Source organism: Cnephaeus nilssonii, assembly GCF_951640355.1.
Source record: "Cnephaeus nilssonii genome assembly, chromosome: 5".
Taxonomy (NCBI): Eukaryota; Metazoa; Chordata; class Mammalia; order Chiroptera; family Vespertilionidae; genus Cnephaeus; species Cnephaeus nilssonii.
Window position 1 is genome coordinate 96,356,784 of NC_137076.1, and position 15,606 is coordinate 96,372,389.

Sequence of the window (15,606 nt, forward strand, 5' to 3'; positions counted from 1 at the left end):
CAAACCACCGTGTTCCACGTGAAAAAAGAACGAGGGGGACCACTCAAAACTTGTCTGGCAACTTTAGCATCTACTGGATTCCTGGCTGGATGCAAACAAGGAAAAGAGACATGAGGGGGTCCAGAAGGTCGCTCTAGTTGATTGGCAAAGGGGAGCTGGTTGCTGGGGAGAACAAACCAGGAGGAAGGCGAAGTGGGCATTTCGGTGCACTGCAGAATGGCGTCACCTCTGCCCTGGCTGTGCATTATTTTATGGTGAGTAAAATATTTTTCCTGATTTTTTCCTTTTAGCTCAGGGAAAAGGAGCAGCACACACCCACTGGGCGGCTTCTATACCAAACCATGAAAGAAGCCTGGGTGGTGTGGCATTAGCTGTGGTGGGGAAGACACAGGTGACTGAGCAGCACATATTCTCTGAGGCTGGGAGTGAGGATCATTGACTGTCTACTCACAGGGTAGAAAACGCCCAAGGGAACATTGAAGATGAAGGAAACGTCTACTCAAAGAACATCAGTCGCATCCTGGACAACTTGCTTGAAGGCTATGACAATCGGCTACGGCCGGGATTTGGAGGTGAGAGGCAGTATTCTTCAGTAGACCAAGCATCTGTACCCCTTCCCCCTTAGCGCCATTCCAAGGCAGGGGTCCTGGAGAGAAGCCATGTGTGTATTCCCATCCACTATCTGCCCCTCTTCAATTAGAGATCTTATATGGGAGTTATTTGAACTCTTTCAGCCTCAATTTCCTCAACTGTAGTGTGAGTGTATGAACAGTGCTTACCTCATAGAGTTGTGTGAGTGTTGAATGAGATTGTCCATGTAAAACACTTTTTTCATAGCATTTGTCCCATTAAATCTATCAATTTGTTATTGTTTTTTTTAGAGTCCTCCCCTAGTTCTCTTCTTTTCCTTAAATTACTCAAATTGACCAGATTAAATTCAAAATAAGGCAACTGGTATGATTTTTTAGAGTTGAAAAATTCAAGGACCCCACTACTGGGACTTCAGGATGGGTTGGAGATTCCAGCTGTGAGACGGGGCTTTGCTGTAGAGTCAGTAAGTTCAGATCCTTCAACTCCCCTGGTGATAACCTCCCCATCCTTCTGGGCTAATTTCAGGTGCTGTCACTGAAGTCAAAACAGACATTTACGTGACCAGTTTTGGGCCTGTGTCAGATGTGGAGATGGTGAGTGAGTTCTGAGTTAGGAGGGCAACTTGACTTTGGGGGAGAGAGGGCCAGGACTCAGAACTAATGATAACGGGCAGTTACCAAGCACCATAATGCACTATGTGAACTTAGGCTGGGAGGGCATGACCATTAGAGCAGATTCCTGGCTTACCCTCCTTCACCAAAGGTTCTGCTTGGGCACTTTAATCTGAGGGATTTTTATAATTGGACAGCCTCTCCTCTCTTCCATCCACATGTCATGCACCGATTCTTCCCTTCAAAGAGAAGATTTTTCACATCTTTATGAAGTCCTAGTAAATGTTTGGAGTAGCAAAATGAAAAACCAACCAATGTACCATGTCAGAGTATATTGAGAATATCCATGAAAGTTAAAACATAGATTTTTTTTGTAGTACATAATTTCTAGTTTATTTAATTAGAAGGGTGAAGGGAGCCATTTGGAAAGGTCAATGTTGTCCACCTTTTATGTAGTGAATAGACCAGTAGGTGTTCTTAGGACTCTGCTCCAGGTACAGATGGCAGTATTCATCAAAGGATATTTATAGTAAGTGGCAATGAAAACCTGACCTAGCTACAACAAAGTAGATTATAATATGCTGTCATAGTTTGTAGGTAGCATTGCCTCCTAAAAGTAAAATATAAATACTAAAACTGAAATGAACATAACTTTGTAAAGAAGTCCCTCATCACATTTTATTAGGAAATATAATTTTAGATAAACAGTTGTTAGAGACTTTTTCATGGTCTACTTTTTGAGTTGACAAGAAAAAAGAAAGGAAGAAAAAGGCAGAAATAAAAGAAGAGAAAGAGGAAAAAATTAAAAGAAAGAAAATAAGAAAGAGGAGGAGATAGGGACTCTATTTAAGAGGTAAATGTCTTAAGTCCAGAATCTTCAATTATTTCACTACCATATTTTTCATTTGAGTACTGAGTCACCTATCTATATACATAAAAGCCAAGTGACTCGAATGACACAATGACCAAAACGACCAGAATGACCGGTCGCTATGATGCACACTGCGGTGGCCACTCGGCCTGATTGGGGCCCCGATCAGCCCCCCTAATCCTGATCGGGGGTGGGGCTGGCCAACCTCCCACATCCCCTCCCCTGGCCGGCCTGGCCTCATTGGCCCCCAATGGGGTGGGCCAGCCGGACCCCACCTGTGCATGAATTTGTGTACCGGGCCTCTAGTGTATAAATAAGCACAACCATATTCTACTGTATTAATTGATATCTGGGGATACTTGGAACTTTATGCATTTGTCTCCTTTTTTATTTGTACAATAGAGCCTTGTTATAGCCTGAATCATTATTATATGAATCTATTGTGTCAAATTAGATTTAAAAATATAATCACCTCTTGTAGTAATAGGTCTAGTAAAAGAATACATAAAGTAGGCAAAGCAATTATTGTCAATATTTTGATATAATTACATAAGTATTTATCATTGACCTTTGCAATAACCCTTATCATAAGTCTTAAAATCTTAATGTTATTTAATAAAAGCCACAAATTAAAACTCATAATTATTATTGTGCATACTTGAATAATATTCTTTCTGAGTATTCATGGTAACATTTGCTTTTATGTTCTCTGAAAACAATATAAAATAATTATGATATGCAGTAAGAGTCTGCTCATCAAGTAAATTTTATCCTTGGAACTTTACTAAATGTTATCATGATGCTCAGAGACACCTTTGAAGGTGTACAAATTGCTAAGGGGAATGGTTAGCCTAACTGATGGTAAGGAGGGCAGCACAAAACCTAGAGTGTTTATCTTTTCATATTTTTCTTCTAAATTAAGGATGGAAGTATTGAAAAGTTGATAGTGGAGAGATGGGTGACAGAAAAAGAAGTATGCTGAAGATGGTAAACGTTAAGGAGGGGAATATGCACAGTACTATCTTTTATGATAATACAAACTATGAGAAAAATAACAATTCACTGAAATTATAACTTTTCTGATAGGTTATTGCCACAAAAATTTGCTTTGTTCCTTAAGTTTTAGGATTGGGTAGACAAGCTGGTGAATACACTATTCTTAATAAATCATCTGCCCAGCCTGCATGAATACCTTATTTTCTCTTAGGAGTATACCATGGATGTTTTCTTCCGCCAGACTTGGACTGATGAGAGATTGAAGTTTAGAGGGCCAACTGAGATTCTGAGTTTGAATAACTTGATGGTCAGTAAAATCTGGACACCTGACACTTTTTTCAGGAATGGCAAAAAATCAATTGCTCACAATATGACAACTCCTAATAAACTCTTTAGAATAATGCAGAATGGAACCATTCTATACACCATGAGGTAAGGTTTTTTCCAATTTTACTGCCTCTGCCCAACTAATGTGTCCATCATACTAACTCAGAACCTTTCACTTCAATGTCCCTAGGCTTACCATCAATGCCGACTGTCCTATGAGGCTGGTTAACTTTCCTATGGACGGGCATGCTTGCCCACTCAAATTTGGAAGTTGTAAGTTACAAAAAAGCTTCTGAGAGTCAAAAAATGCATTAAATAGGCAATTATTTGGTTTTAGTCAGAGACTGGAAAGCAAAAGAAAAATATCATTATGACATTCAAAGTGTAATTCCTGGAATATACTTACTTAATCATATCTGTCACAGTCAGAGATTTCAGTTACCCAGATTAAAGAAAAGCATTAAAGAAAGTTCGTGTCTGTATTTCCATATTATACAAACGAAATTTGCTTTGAAAGGAAAAACCACTACTAGTCAGATTCACTATTATGTTTAATTTGTTTAAAAAAATGCAGATGCCTACCCCAAAAGTGAAATCATATACACATGGAAAAAAGGACCACTTTACTCAGTCGAAGTCCCAGAGGAATCTTCGAGCCTCCTCCAGTATGATCTGATTGGACAAACAGCATCGAGTGAGACGATTAAATCTAACACAGGTGAGAATTTGACCAATGTATGGATGCAAGATGACTCCAGGGAGGCATCTTCAAAATATCTATTACTTTTTCCTTTGCATTTGCCATCCTCAGATAAGCTTGATGTTTTGAAGCGATGAATAGTTTTCTTTAAAATTGATTTTGCAGCCATGTGCACATAAAGATTTGTGTATCTTTGAAATGAATACTTTTGGATGAAAATGACACAAGGAACCCCACTGAAAACAGTGAGCGGATGTATCCATCATCTGATGATTAATGCATTTGCCATCCATTAAAATATGCCTTTGCTTGTTTTCTTCTGGCCCATGTTAATTTAAAAACCTGAGAGATTTATTCCCAGCTGTATTCTTTTTACACACTATCAACAGCAATAATAATGATATATGTATCTTCCAACAGGTGAATACGTAATAATGACAGTTAATTTCCATTTGCAAAGGAAGATGGGCTACTTCATGATTCAGATATATACACCTTGCATTATGACCGTCATTCTTTCCCAGGTGTCTTTCTGGATTAATAAGGAGTCTGTTCCTGCCAGAACTGTCTTTGGTATGCTTCACTCTTTGGACTCTATTTCCATTCATCCTCCAGCTCTCAGGCCTTGGGTATTTTAGGGAAATATTCACACCAGTGCACTTTTTCAGTCCACAAAGGAAATAAGACGCGTATCTCATTCAGACACATGTATCAGGTAAAATGACCCTTATCTTATTACAAGCTGTGTGGTGAATCAACAAAAAATTTGTCTCAGTGAGAATTCTGGCTGGTTTTCTGTGACTTTCATATGTCCTATTTAGTAAGGTTTTAAAAAAAATCTTTATTTGATTTTTCATAACCAAGGGAGAGCTTAAAGTTAAAACCTAATGTAAATCCATAAAAAAAGGCTAAGTTATTGAACCCATAATATATACATTGTATCTCACTTTTATTAGGTTGAAACATAAAAAATTGCTCTTTTTCTGTGTCTAAAAATAGTTAAGTATTACTAATTTCCCATGTTTCAACTTAAATATTTAGTCCTGTTAATGATGTACAGAACCACCACTAACTTTGATGAATGTAAAATGAGAAATAACAGAAAATATCAGCACTAACAATATTAACTTTTATGAATTGTTATGATTACCAATTTGGCAGTTCCTAAGGAAGACCAAAGTTGAACTGAAATCTCAGATGAATTTTGACTTTTTAATTTACTATATTAAAATAGATCTCTTTCTGAACATAATAAAAGAATATCTACATAACTATGCTGACCATATTCAAATTATATAAATTCCCCAACTCAGAATTCAAGTCAGAAAGCTGCTGGCAGATGAATAACAAAATTATTTTCTCGTGAGAAAATATTTTACTTTAAAAAACCAAGCTAGAAATTTAAAAAAACGTGAGGAACCCAATTTATGAATATTATTCATACCAGACAGAGTTCTTAAATATGATAAAAGATATTATCAGCTATCAAAGTTGATCAGAAGTTAAAGGTTTTATTACTTTAGTGATAATTTGCTTTAAGTTTTCTAAAGAAGTAAACAACTAAAATTTTTCATGACTTAAATTTTACAATAGTTAAGCTAAATCAATTCAAAAATATGTTTTGAGTTACTACAATGAACAGGTCACTGCACTAGGTATGAAAAGATACAAAAATGATAATACCTATCATAATAATTGTGGACAATTATAAAGCAATGAAATAATAACAAAAATTACATTTGGAGAGTGTTTAATCCTCGCCAACAACATGTTCTCCTTTCATCTTTTTATTGGATTCTAAATGCTAATACTGCGTTTCTTATTCTTTTTCATTTTAGGGATCACCACTGTTTTGACCATGACCACTTTAAGCATCAGTGCCCGGCACTCCTTGCCGAAAGTGTCCTATGCAACCGCCATGGACTGGTTCATAGCTGTGTGCTTTGCTTTCGTCTTCTCTGCTCTTATTGAGTTTGCAGCGGTCAACTACTTCACCAATCTTCAGACAGAAAAGGCCAAAAGAAAGACACAGACTGCAGCCTCGCCCCCAGCGACAATATCAAAAGCAATGGAACCCTCGGAGGCTGAAATTGTCTTGGTAATTGTTTATTTTACTAATCTTACCCACCAGATAAAACAGGTAATCCAAACAGTGATCACAAACAACAAAATAGTCCAAAAGCAGTATTAGTTGAGCATGAGTCACATAAGACTAGTTCCAGGCCAACTTCTTTTCTAATTTCACAGAAAAAAGCCAAGCAAGAATCCTTCACTTATCTTTGACCTAAACTTTCGGCATGTCTCTTTCATCACCCTCATTAGTACTGGCAGATCCCACGCTCTCAGAGACAAGAATATTCTTCTTAGCCTTTAGATGCTTGCTTTGAACAGGTTCAGTTAAACCAACTAGGGAGAATACAGTAAAAAAAATACTGTTTTTAATGAGCCTTTGAGGCTTCAGAGCCTGAAGGAAATAAACAGGGATTCCGAAGGAATGGACAATTTTTATTGGAAATATGCTTGGTTGGTTTCATTCATGAGGACAGGATGTGAATATTAGGTTCTATGAATGCTGAGTCATAAGCCAAGTTTTTGAAGCATATGAAAACATTCTCATATTCATATATGAAAACATTGATATAAGTATGGCTTTAGTCAAAGACTTATGCTCAGTGAGAAATACCTATACAATTCAGTTTAGATTTGCCGTGGCTAAGCTCTGATCTCCAGAGGTGCTTTGAGTAAGAAACAAATGACAGCATTAATAATTCAAGGGTCATAAATGTGTCCCCAAATTTCAATTTTACATATGAGTAAATTCTCCCAACAATTAAGTTGCACAAACTTTTTAAATGGATTATAGAATTGATTGACAAGTATACATTTTTTATATGAATACAAAGTCAAAACAGTGACTCTTGAAAAGAGAAAAAATTTGCTCTATAAAATTTAGTAATGTAGATATTTCAATTGAAAATTTCCTTGTAATTGATCAATTCTCTTGAACATTCCAAATTGTAGAACCACATACAGACCAGGTAATTCTTGGTTAATTTTTATGACAAAAATTATAAAGCTATGAGTACTCTACTTCTCAGGCATCTATCAGCTAAAGAATGATAATTTTTTTACTTAAACTTTTCTCTTTGATAAACTAAGAAACTTGTTTGAGAATTTACATTTTCTGTAAGGAATAAAATACTAAGGCTATTCCCATGATAAGTGAAAATATATAATGTAAATATTTTTTCTTGAATTATCACTAACTAAAAAACAAGTCATAGTGATATAGTCCAATTATTTTCACTTACAAATTGAAAACAGAGGAAAATTATTAGTTACTAATTGGTAGAAAAACTAGAAATTGATTCTAGAACTCTTGCTATCCACAAACTGTACAGTGGCCCTCCCCTCACCAGCAATTCCTCAAACACTGAAACATATAATATTTTCAGAATGTAGGTGAGGTCATTCCCAAAATTCTTCCCTTGCCTTAATGATGTTTTTTAAATGTAGATATATTTTGAAAGGTGATAAAAATATAAATTTTATAACAAAAATGTTAGTCTGAAGATTTAGGCCGAAACACTTGAAGATCACCTTTTTTAAAAAAATAAATTCCAAATGTTTTTGAGAATTATTTTATGTTAGTAAAAATAAGTGATTATGCTATAAACCATCTGTATTTATATAGCTATATAATCAACATATTGTCCAAAGGTTATATATTAACATACATCCATAAAGGAAGAAGAATTAATGTTTATAAGAATTCACCTTTAACAGTTCATTACTTGAGAAATGGTAAAAATTAAAAGAGAAATTCATGAGAAGCAGGGTAAAAAAATAACTCTGATGATTTTGAATATGCTCATTGATCTGATATAGAAATAGAAAGAAAGACCAACTTCTTTACTTTAACTCTTTTGAAATATACATTACTGAGAGGAATATGATTCCAAATCCTTGGAGAAAGTATGGTTATTATTCCTTTAGCCTATTATTTTAAAGGTATAATTTATTAATAAGATGAAATTTAAGATCTCAGGCCTTCATATAAACTATCTTCTGCAATGCTTTGGGAAGCTGGATACAATATTGCATTTAAATCATCTCAAATTACCTCTTTTTGCAAGTTGACGTCTTTCTTATGAAAAATATATTTCTAAACCTGGCTCTACTTAAAATATTTTAAGGCAATAAAGAGAAGAATTTCATTTCTGAAAGGCTAGGTCAAAGCATAAAAATAAAAACAAAAATTAAACTTACCAATACAAATCTTATAATGTCAAAAATAAATATAGATGATTACATAGAACATTTACATTTTATTTATTTATGTCAAAACTTGGACTCTTGTCTTATACAATGTAGCAGAACAAAAATTATACAACACAATGGTATATTATGATTGCTAGGTCATTTCTTCCTTTCAAATATCATGACATTTAAAAATGTCTATCCAGTTGTAATCAAAATAACATTACTTGAGTAACTTGGACACTGAAATAGCAAGCCAATGGTGAAGTTGAAATGAAATAAGAGCTTGAATATTTTATGTGATTCTAAGTTGTATATTTTAATGGACTCACTGCTTTTCATAAGCAACTTCTTATAATGAATGTGGAAAAAAGTTTATCACTGATTTTGACCTTAAATATACCAGTAATATAATAGAGGCCTGATGCACAAAATTTGTGCAAAAGTAGGCCTTCCTTCCCCCCGTTGCTGGCACCGGCTACCCTCTGGCACCCAGGACCTGGGCTTCCCTCGCAGCCCTGGCTTCATCTGGAAGGTCGTCCGGAAGGATGTCTGGTCTAATTAGCATATTACGCTTTTATTGTTATAGATAATGACAAGAAATTCAGGCATTTTAAATATAATACTCAAAATGGAGGAAACACATAAAACTAAATCAGAAGTATTTATAGACTAATTAGTTTTCTGTTTTTAAGGCATTTGGAACTGGAGACTTTAATTTTTCTTTTTTTTTAGGTCTTTGAGAAGGAAGTATCCACAATTTCTCTTGTATTTATAGGGCATTTTTCCTTACTGTTTTTATCTGGTAGGTTATCTTGGCATTAGAGAGCTATTCCTGTCTTTGTATTTCAGAACTTGCATTTGAGGTATACTATTCTGCATGCAAAACCAAGTTTGGACCTTGATCTCTTTTTGAATGTTTTGCTAACTTCCTTGTTATTTTAAAAGTCTAAGCCCTCATTACTTGTTCCTAAGAGAATCCCCTCCCCCCACCCCCCTTTCCCATCTAGGCTTTTCTTTTTCAGAGGAGGTATAATGTTCTTGGTAAATTATCTACAAACAAAATTGACCAAAATGTCATTAGTCTGGACAATGGCTATAGTTCTACTGATTACATTATTTATTAATTTATTCATTTTTTATTTTCACCTAGTACCCATTTATTGAGTATCTACCCATTGAATTTTTGTAAGTACTTTTACGTGCCAGATCCTTTGTAGAATGCTGAGGATACATTAATGAGTGACATCAATAGGGCCTCTTCCCTTGACAAGGTTGGAATGTCTGCTGGACCATTACCTAGGAAGTACAGAATACTGAAAGATTTACCTCCTCTGTTCCAAATATTGCCAAGATTTGAGTACCACCATTTCTCAATAGAATGAAGGGTTGAATTAAGACCATCAGAGACTCTGGACACCAGAAAGATCATGGTGCCCCTTCTCATGGCTGTGCCATTGTTGGACTTACAAAGAGGGAGCGGTGGATTAGGTGAGGGATGTAGGTGGTTAGCTTTTTCCCCATATCTTCTATCAAATCCTCATCTAATATTCCGTTCTTCACCCTCCAAACATTCCAATATGGTTTCCAGACATGCCGGTACCACCACTGACCCACCAGATTGCTGCCAATAAGCTGCTTCTCTCTAGAACTTCTGGGTTAAACTCGGTTTCCAGTTCTACCAGCTGTAGCATAAATGCAGGAAAACTGGATGGAGTTCTTATTTTCTTCATAGTGATATGATATGTTAATACAATAGGACAGTTTAAAGAAATGTCAAATACTAAATGTTTAAAAAATATTTTCTCTTATTTTTGATGCCCCTCTTTGTTGGTTCTAGAAGCAGATGCAATGTTAGTCCCTTGAGAAATGCAGTCCCCAGCTAGACTCTCTCTTGAGAGGTAACCCATTGCCCCCTTCTCTGTAATGTGTTACTCACTGAACATTGTATCTGAATTGCTCTAAGTGCTCCCCAAGTGCCTTATCCCTACATCAAATAATGATTGCCTTAAAGTCCAGTTTGATTCAAAGTATCTTTGCAATATGGTGTTACTTAAAACAAAGCTGTGCTCTTAAAATACCCAGAGCAGGATGGCACTCAGCAGCAGGGGGGCGTGGAAGAATTCAAAACCACAGGTGTTCCACTCAAAACTATGATAGCCCCAAGCTGAGCCCTCATCTGGACTCTGAGAAAAGCCTATTTCACCATCAACTGAAGCTGCTGAGCTCACAATGAGCAGGCAGGTGGGGTCCGATGAAAACCTGGAGCTGAATGGCTTGGAAAATTGGCTTTCTTTTCATTTCAGAAATTCAATGTGATTCTTCCAAATTGGCGTAGAGTCTCCTGTATTATGAATTTCCAATTATCCAGGAGTTGATTGTCCAGCGTGTGCCTTAGCCAGGTGTCATGCATTTCTTTGAGCATATGTTTTTGCTTCCTGTTAGAAATCCTCCCAATCACCTTTGGGCTGTGGGACCGTTGTAACTGTAAAGCAGATATTCTCAATGGTAGGCGAATCCCCCCTCCCCCCGAGGATATTGGCAAGGTCTAGAGATATTTACAGTTGTCATAACTCTGGGAAGAAGTGGAGGGAGGGGTACTATGGGCATCTTGTGGCTAGAGGACAGAGATCCTGCTCAACACCCCATGATGTACAGGACAGTCCCCCACAACAAAGATTTATCCTACTCAGAATGTTGATAGCCCCGTGGCTGAGAAACCATGCTCTAAATCATAAAGCTGATGGGAAGAAACAATAATTGTTGAGTGTGATCTCTGGTATCTGAGAGGGATTGAATTCGGGTGCTGCCACTTATTACTTGTGTAAGCTTTCTGCTTAAGACTCCATTTGTTCATCTCTAAAATGAAAATAACATTATTACATAATAGATTCCTTCTAGGAATAAACGAAATAATGCATGCAAAGTGCTGTGTAGTGCTTGTCAATAGCAAGCATTTAGATACAGTACCTACAATGCAATGTAAAATAACATACTAAGATATAATATAAAGTAATCATAAGACCTTTTGCTCCTTTCCCTTTGCCTGTCGACTGAAAGAAATCTTGAAAAATGTTTAGATTTTCATTCATTTGTTGATTCAGCATATGTTTATTAAGCATATACTATGTTTCATGCATTAGCCAGGCATTGTGGAATACTTAGGTATGACAAGAAGATGCCCTCTACCATTAACGTCAGGAAAGGAGAATAGGCATAACAGAAGTAATATTTAAAGGGAAGTATGTTACAATAGCTAAAAGTGCTCTAGCAGCGAAGCAGGCAAAAAAGTATACAAAGTGTGTGTGTGTGTGTGTGTGTGTGTGTGTGTGTGTGTGTGTGTATAACAGTCTTTCTCAAATTCTTAAAGAAAAGTAAGAGAACACTTTCAAAGAAAGTAATCATTGTCCCTACCTTTAAAGATAGTACATTGAGGCTTAGGGAGAGTATATGGAATCTACGGCATTTCTAAATTGCAGCAGCTCAGTAGTATACATGGACTTGCAATCCAGGGCTTTCTGACACTTCTGTCTTCTTAACACTTAAGCAACCCTCCATAGAGATTATTTGGGGAAATCATTGAGGAAAGGGGGCATCCTATTGTAGGGGACATTTAATTCCAGGCTAATGCCACGGTGCTTAAAATTTTCATGGTGTTTGGTCTTGAATGATGTTGGTTAACTCTGGACAAGGAGTACTTGGCAACCTCATTTTAAGTCATTTGTGACACTGTGGCAATGCCAAGAAATTGACAAATAATTTTGCCCCCACATCTCTAAAAAAGAGGGAGAGATGAAACAATGCCTTACATTTTTATGGCAGGTTATGTTTTACAATCACTTTCTCATGTCAATAAACTTTTTAATGCCTGCTCCCTCTCTCCCTAAAAAGGAAAAAAAAATTGCAGGTTCAGAGAGGTAATGTGTTCTATTAAAAGTCAAGACAAGCCCTAACCGGTTTGGAGCATCGGCCTGCGGACTGAAGGGTCCGAGGTTCGATTCCGGTCAAGGGCATGTACCTTGGTTGTGGGCACATCCCCAGTGGTGGGTGTGCAGGAGGCATCTGATCAATGATTCTCTCATTGAGGTTTCTAACTCTCTATCCTTTTCCCTTTCTCTCTGTAAAAATCAATAAAATATATTAAAAAAAGAAAAAAGAAAAAAAGTCAAGACAAATTTAGAAAGAAAATCTGCTCTAAAGGCTTGCCCTCTTGTGACTTCATCATGATCCTTAGAGTAAAAGACTTTAATGTTCCATCCATCTGGGAGGAGGATACTTCTTTTTGGAGAATGTAATAGTGACACACTTTGCTAGGTCAGAAAAGGAATATATTAATGAAATATTTACTGAATGAAAATTCAAATTAAAGTCTGAGAAATGTGATAAAAGATCTTATAAGATGATGCCATGCTTCTTCTCTAAGACCATGGAGACCAAACTACCATCACTCTGCTCCTATCTATACCGTATCTGGTGAATTTGAGTACAGTGGTCCTTAGCTGCCACAGATTTTTTGAAAATATATTTTTGTTGATTTCAGAGAGGAAGGGGGGGAGAGAGAGAGATAGAATCATTAATGATGAGAGACAATCATTGATCAGCTGCCTCCTGCATGCCCCACACTGGGGATTGAGCCCGCAACCCGGGCATGTGCCCTGACCAGGAATTGAAATGGGGCCTCCTGGTTCATAGGTCAATGCTCACCCACTGATCCAGGCCAGCTGGGCAGATGCCACGTATTTTTAGTAGAAAGTATCACGTATTTCCTGTCCTAGACCAGCAGACTGGTCTATCTATACGTTAAATTATTTTCTACCTCCAACACCTATGATTTATTTAATTCTGACCACAGTGTCTAGCACAATCCTGGGCCAACAGACAGCAAATAAAGATACTTGAAATTCACCATGTTCATATCAAATTAGACTTGAGTACACAGATTCCTTTTTGCTTTTGGTGAAGAAACAGATTTCCCCACGTCCCCTAAAAGCATACAGGGCTTGAACTCTCTATCAAGATTATTATTATTTAGGTACTCAGTGACAAATCACAGCAAAATTCCAGAAGGGGGATGCAGAGAGGGGAGGCTCTTGGGGCGGGTTGTTTCCCACAGTGCAAATGTCACCACATCCCTGGGTCGCTCTGGCCCTGTGGCTCAACCAGCAGGGGGGGGGTGGTGGCTCCCTCTCCCGGGTGCTGTGGGGTTGCTGGCTAAAGCCACAGGCATCTGCCACGTGAGTAATATACCCTGCCAGGCAACAAAGTGGTGATTTTGCTGCCAGGGAGGAAACAAGGTGGTTTTAGAAGAGCAGGGATGATGTACAGCAAGTGTTTGAAGGCAGAGACTCAGCAAGGACAACCTGGCTGCCAGGCAAGTGAGGATCACAGGATGCAGATAATTAAAGGGAAGAATCAGAGGGAGGCCCCTAGTTTTCAAAGCCACAAAAGGAATCTAAAGCAAACAGATTAGTATCTCTGAATGAGGCCCAATACTTAGAATAGAGATGAGAAAATGTGGGGATGAATCAAGCACTGAAATTTATCACCAGCTGTGCAACGGGGGTGGGGAGGTGGGGGGGACAGTGCATTTCTCCTATCTGGACCTGGTCTTTCTCATCTATCAATTCATGTGCTAAACATCCCTTTCAAGATTAAGATTGGTTGTCTAATGATTTCAATGGAACAGAAATTTTAATGACAGAGAAACCGCCTATGACAATTCTGAGGGTGGTAAATGAATCATTTTCTGGTCACTTGAGCTGGAAGGAAACCAGTGGAGAATTTCTGAATGGGAAGCAGAAAGCTCTCAAGACAGAACTTCTGAACTAAGAGGCAGCTGTACTTCAAGGGATGAACAGTCAAAGAGTCATCCTACTCAATCGAAGGGCAGTTTAATCTTTGTCACTGGCTTTTGACACATATGAGCATCTTCATATATATTTCTTTAATCTCAGCTGGTTCAAATTTATGGATGTGTGAAGATGATGATGCAGGCTGGGAATGTGTCTAGAAGCATGGTATCAATTAACCAAGCTATTATTTTCTTATATTAACTAATATCCCAACTGGAAACCCCCTCTCATTGCCCAAACTCATTACCCAGCAGGCTTAACCATAACCAGAGGGTGGATAAGCTTTTGCAACCTGACTCATGTCCTCCTAATGGTACAATCTCAACACAGTTTCTGGGACGTGGAACATGCTTAGCATCAAATTGCTGATGTATTAATTTATAAGATGTTGGATGGAAGTAAATCATTTTTAAAAAATTATTTTACTACTTTCTAGAAAAGTAGCACCATCAAATATTATAAGGATTTGCTGATTTTTTTTTTGTCTTACATCATAGGGAAATAGTCGATAGATACTTATCAGTAATGAAAAAATGAATCTAAATAAGTGATCTCTATTCTTTACCTAAGCTGAATATTTGTTTTGTATCTACAGCATCCTGATTCCAAGTACTACCTGAAGAAAAGAATCAGCTCCCTGACCTTGCCAATAGTCCCAGCCCCTGAAGCCAGCAAAGTCCTCCCGAGAGCTCCCATCTTACCGTCAACACCTGTCACCCCCCCACTACTCTCTCCGGCCATTGGAAGCACCAGTAAAATAGATCAGTATTCTCGGATTCTCTTCCCAGTCGCTTTTGCAGGATTCAACCTCGTATACTGGATAGTTTATCTTTCCAAAGATACAATGGAAGTGAGCAGCAGTGTTGAGTAGCTTGCAGACAAGACACCCTGTGTTATATAAGTTCTTATTTTCTGAATTAAAACAAAACAAGACACAGCATTGAGACTTGTGTGGATAGATGCTTTTCCGAACATGAAATCAAAATTAAAAACCTATAACATGTAGTAAGTAGATAGGAGCCAAAAAGCAATAATATAACTCCTCAAAACTGGAAGTTGAAGGTTTCTGAAAAATAAGACTTTGGGTGGTGGGTACACAATGCAGTATTCAGATCATGTATCATAGAAATGTATACTTGGAATTGATAGGATCTTATTAAGCAATGTCACCCCAGTAAATGTAATAAAAATATGACTTTTGTGTACATTAGAGAAAAATTTTATAAGAGGATAAGATGGATTCAAGGTGAATTTTCCAATCTTTGTCCTTTATTGTTCAATTGTGAATAGCATATAGCACAAAGCAGATAAAATAAGAAAGGGTGACAATTCCAAAGGTTGCCTTAAAATATGTTTATTTTGGCTTAGTTTTCAAGAGAGCAAAATATAAGTAGTCTA

The 15,606-nt window shown here is 37.2% G+C and overlaps 1 protein-coding gene across 1 annotated transcript; it reads left to right on the forward strand.

The window, feature by feature from the left end:
* Positions 1-201: 201 nt before the first annotated feature.
* Positions 202-15,079, forward strand: GABRA6 (gamma-aminobutyric acid type A receptor subunit alpha6; the record flags this gene model as incomplete). Its single annotated transcript, XM_079773023.1, has 9 exons — positions 202-254; positions 454-572; positions 1,117-1,184; positions 3,281-3,501; positions 3,587-3,669; positions 3,971-4,114; positions 4,517-4,669; positions 5,935-6,194; positions 14,804-15,079. The coding sequence occupies exons 1-9, from the start codon at positions 217-219 to the stop codon at positions 15,077-15,079; spliced, it is 1,362 nt and encodes a 453-aa protein (XP_079629149.1). The 5' UTR covers positions 202-216.
* Between the last annotated feature and the right edge of the window lie 527 nt (positions 15,080-15,606).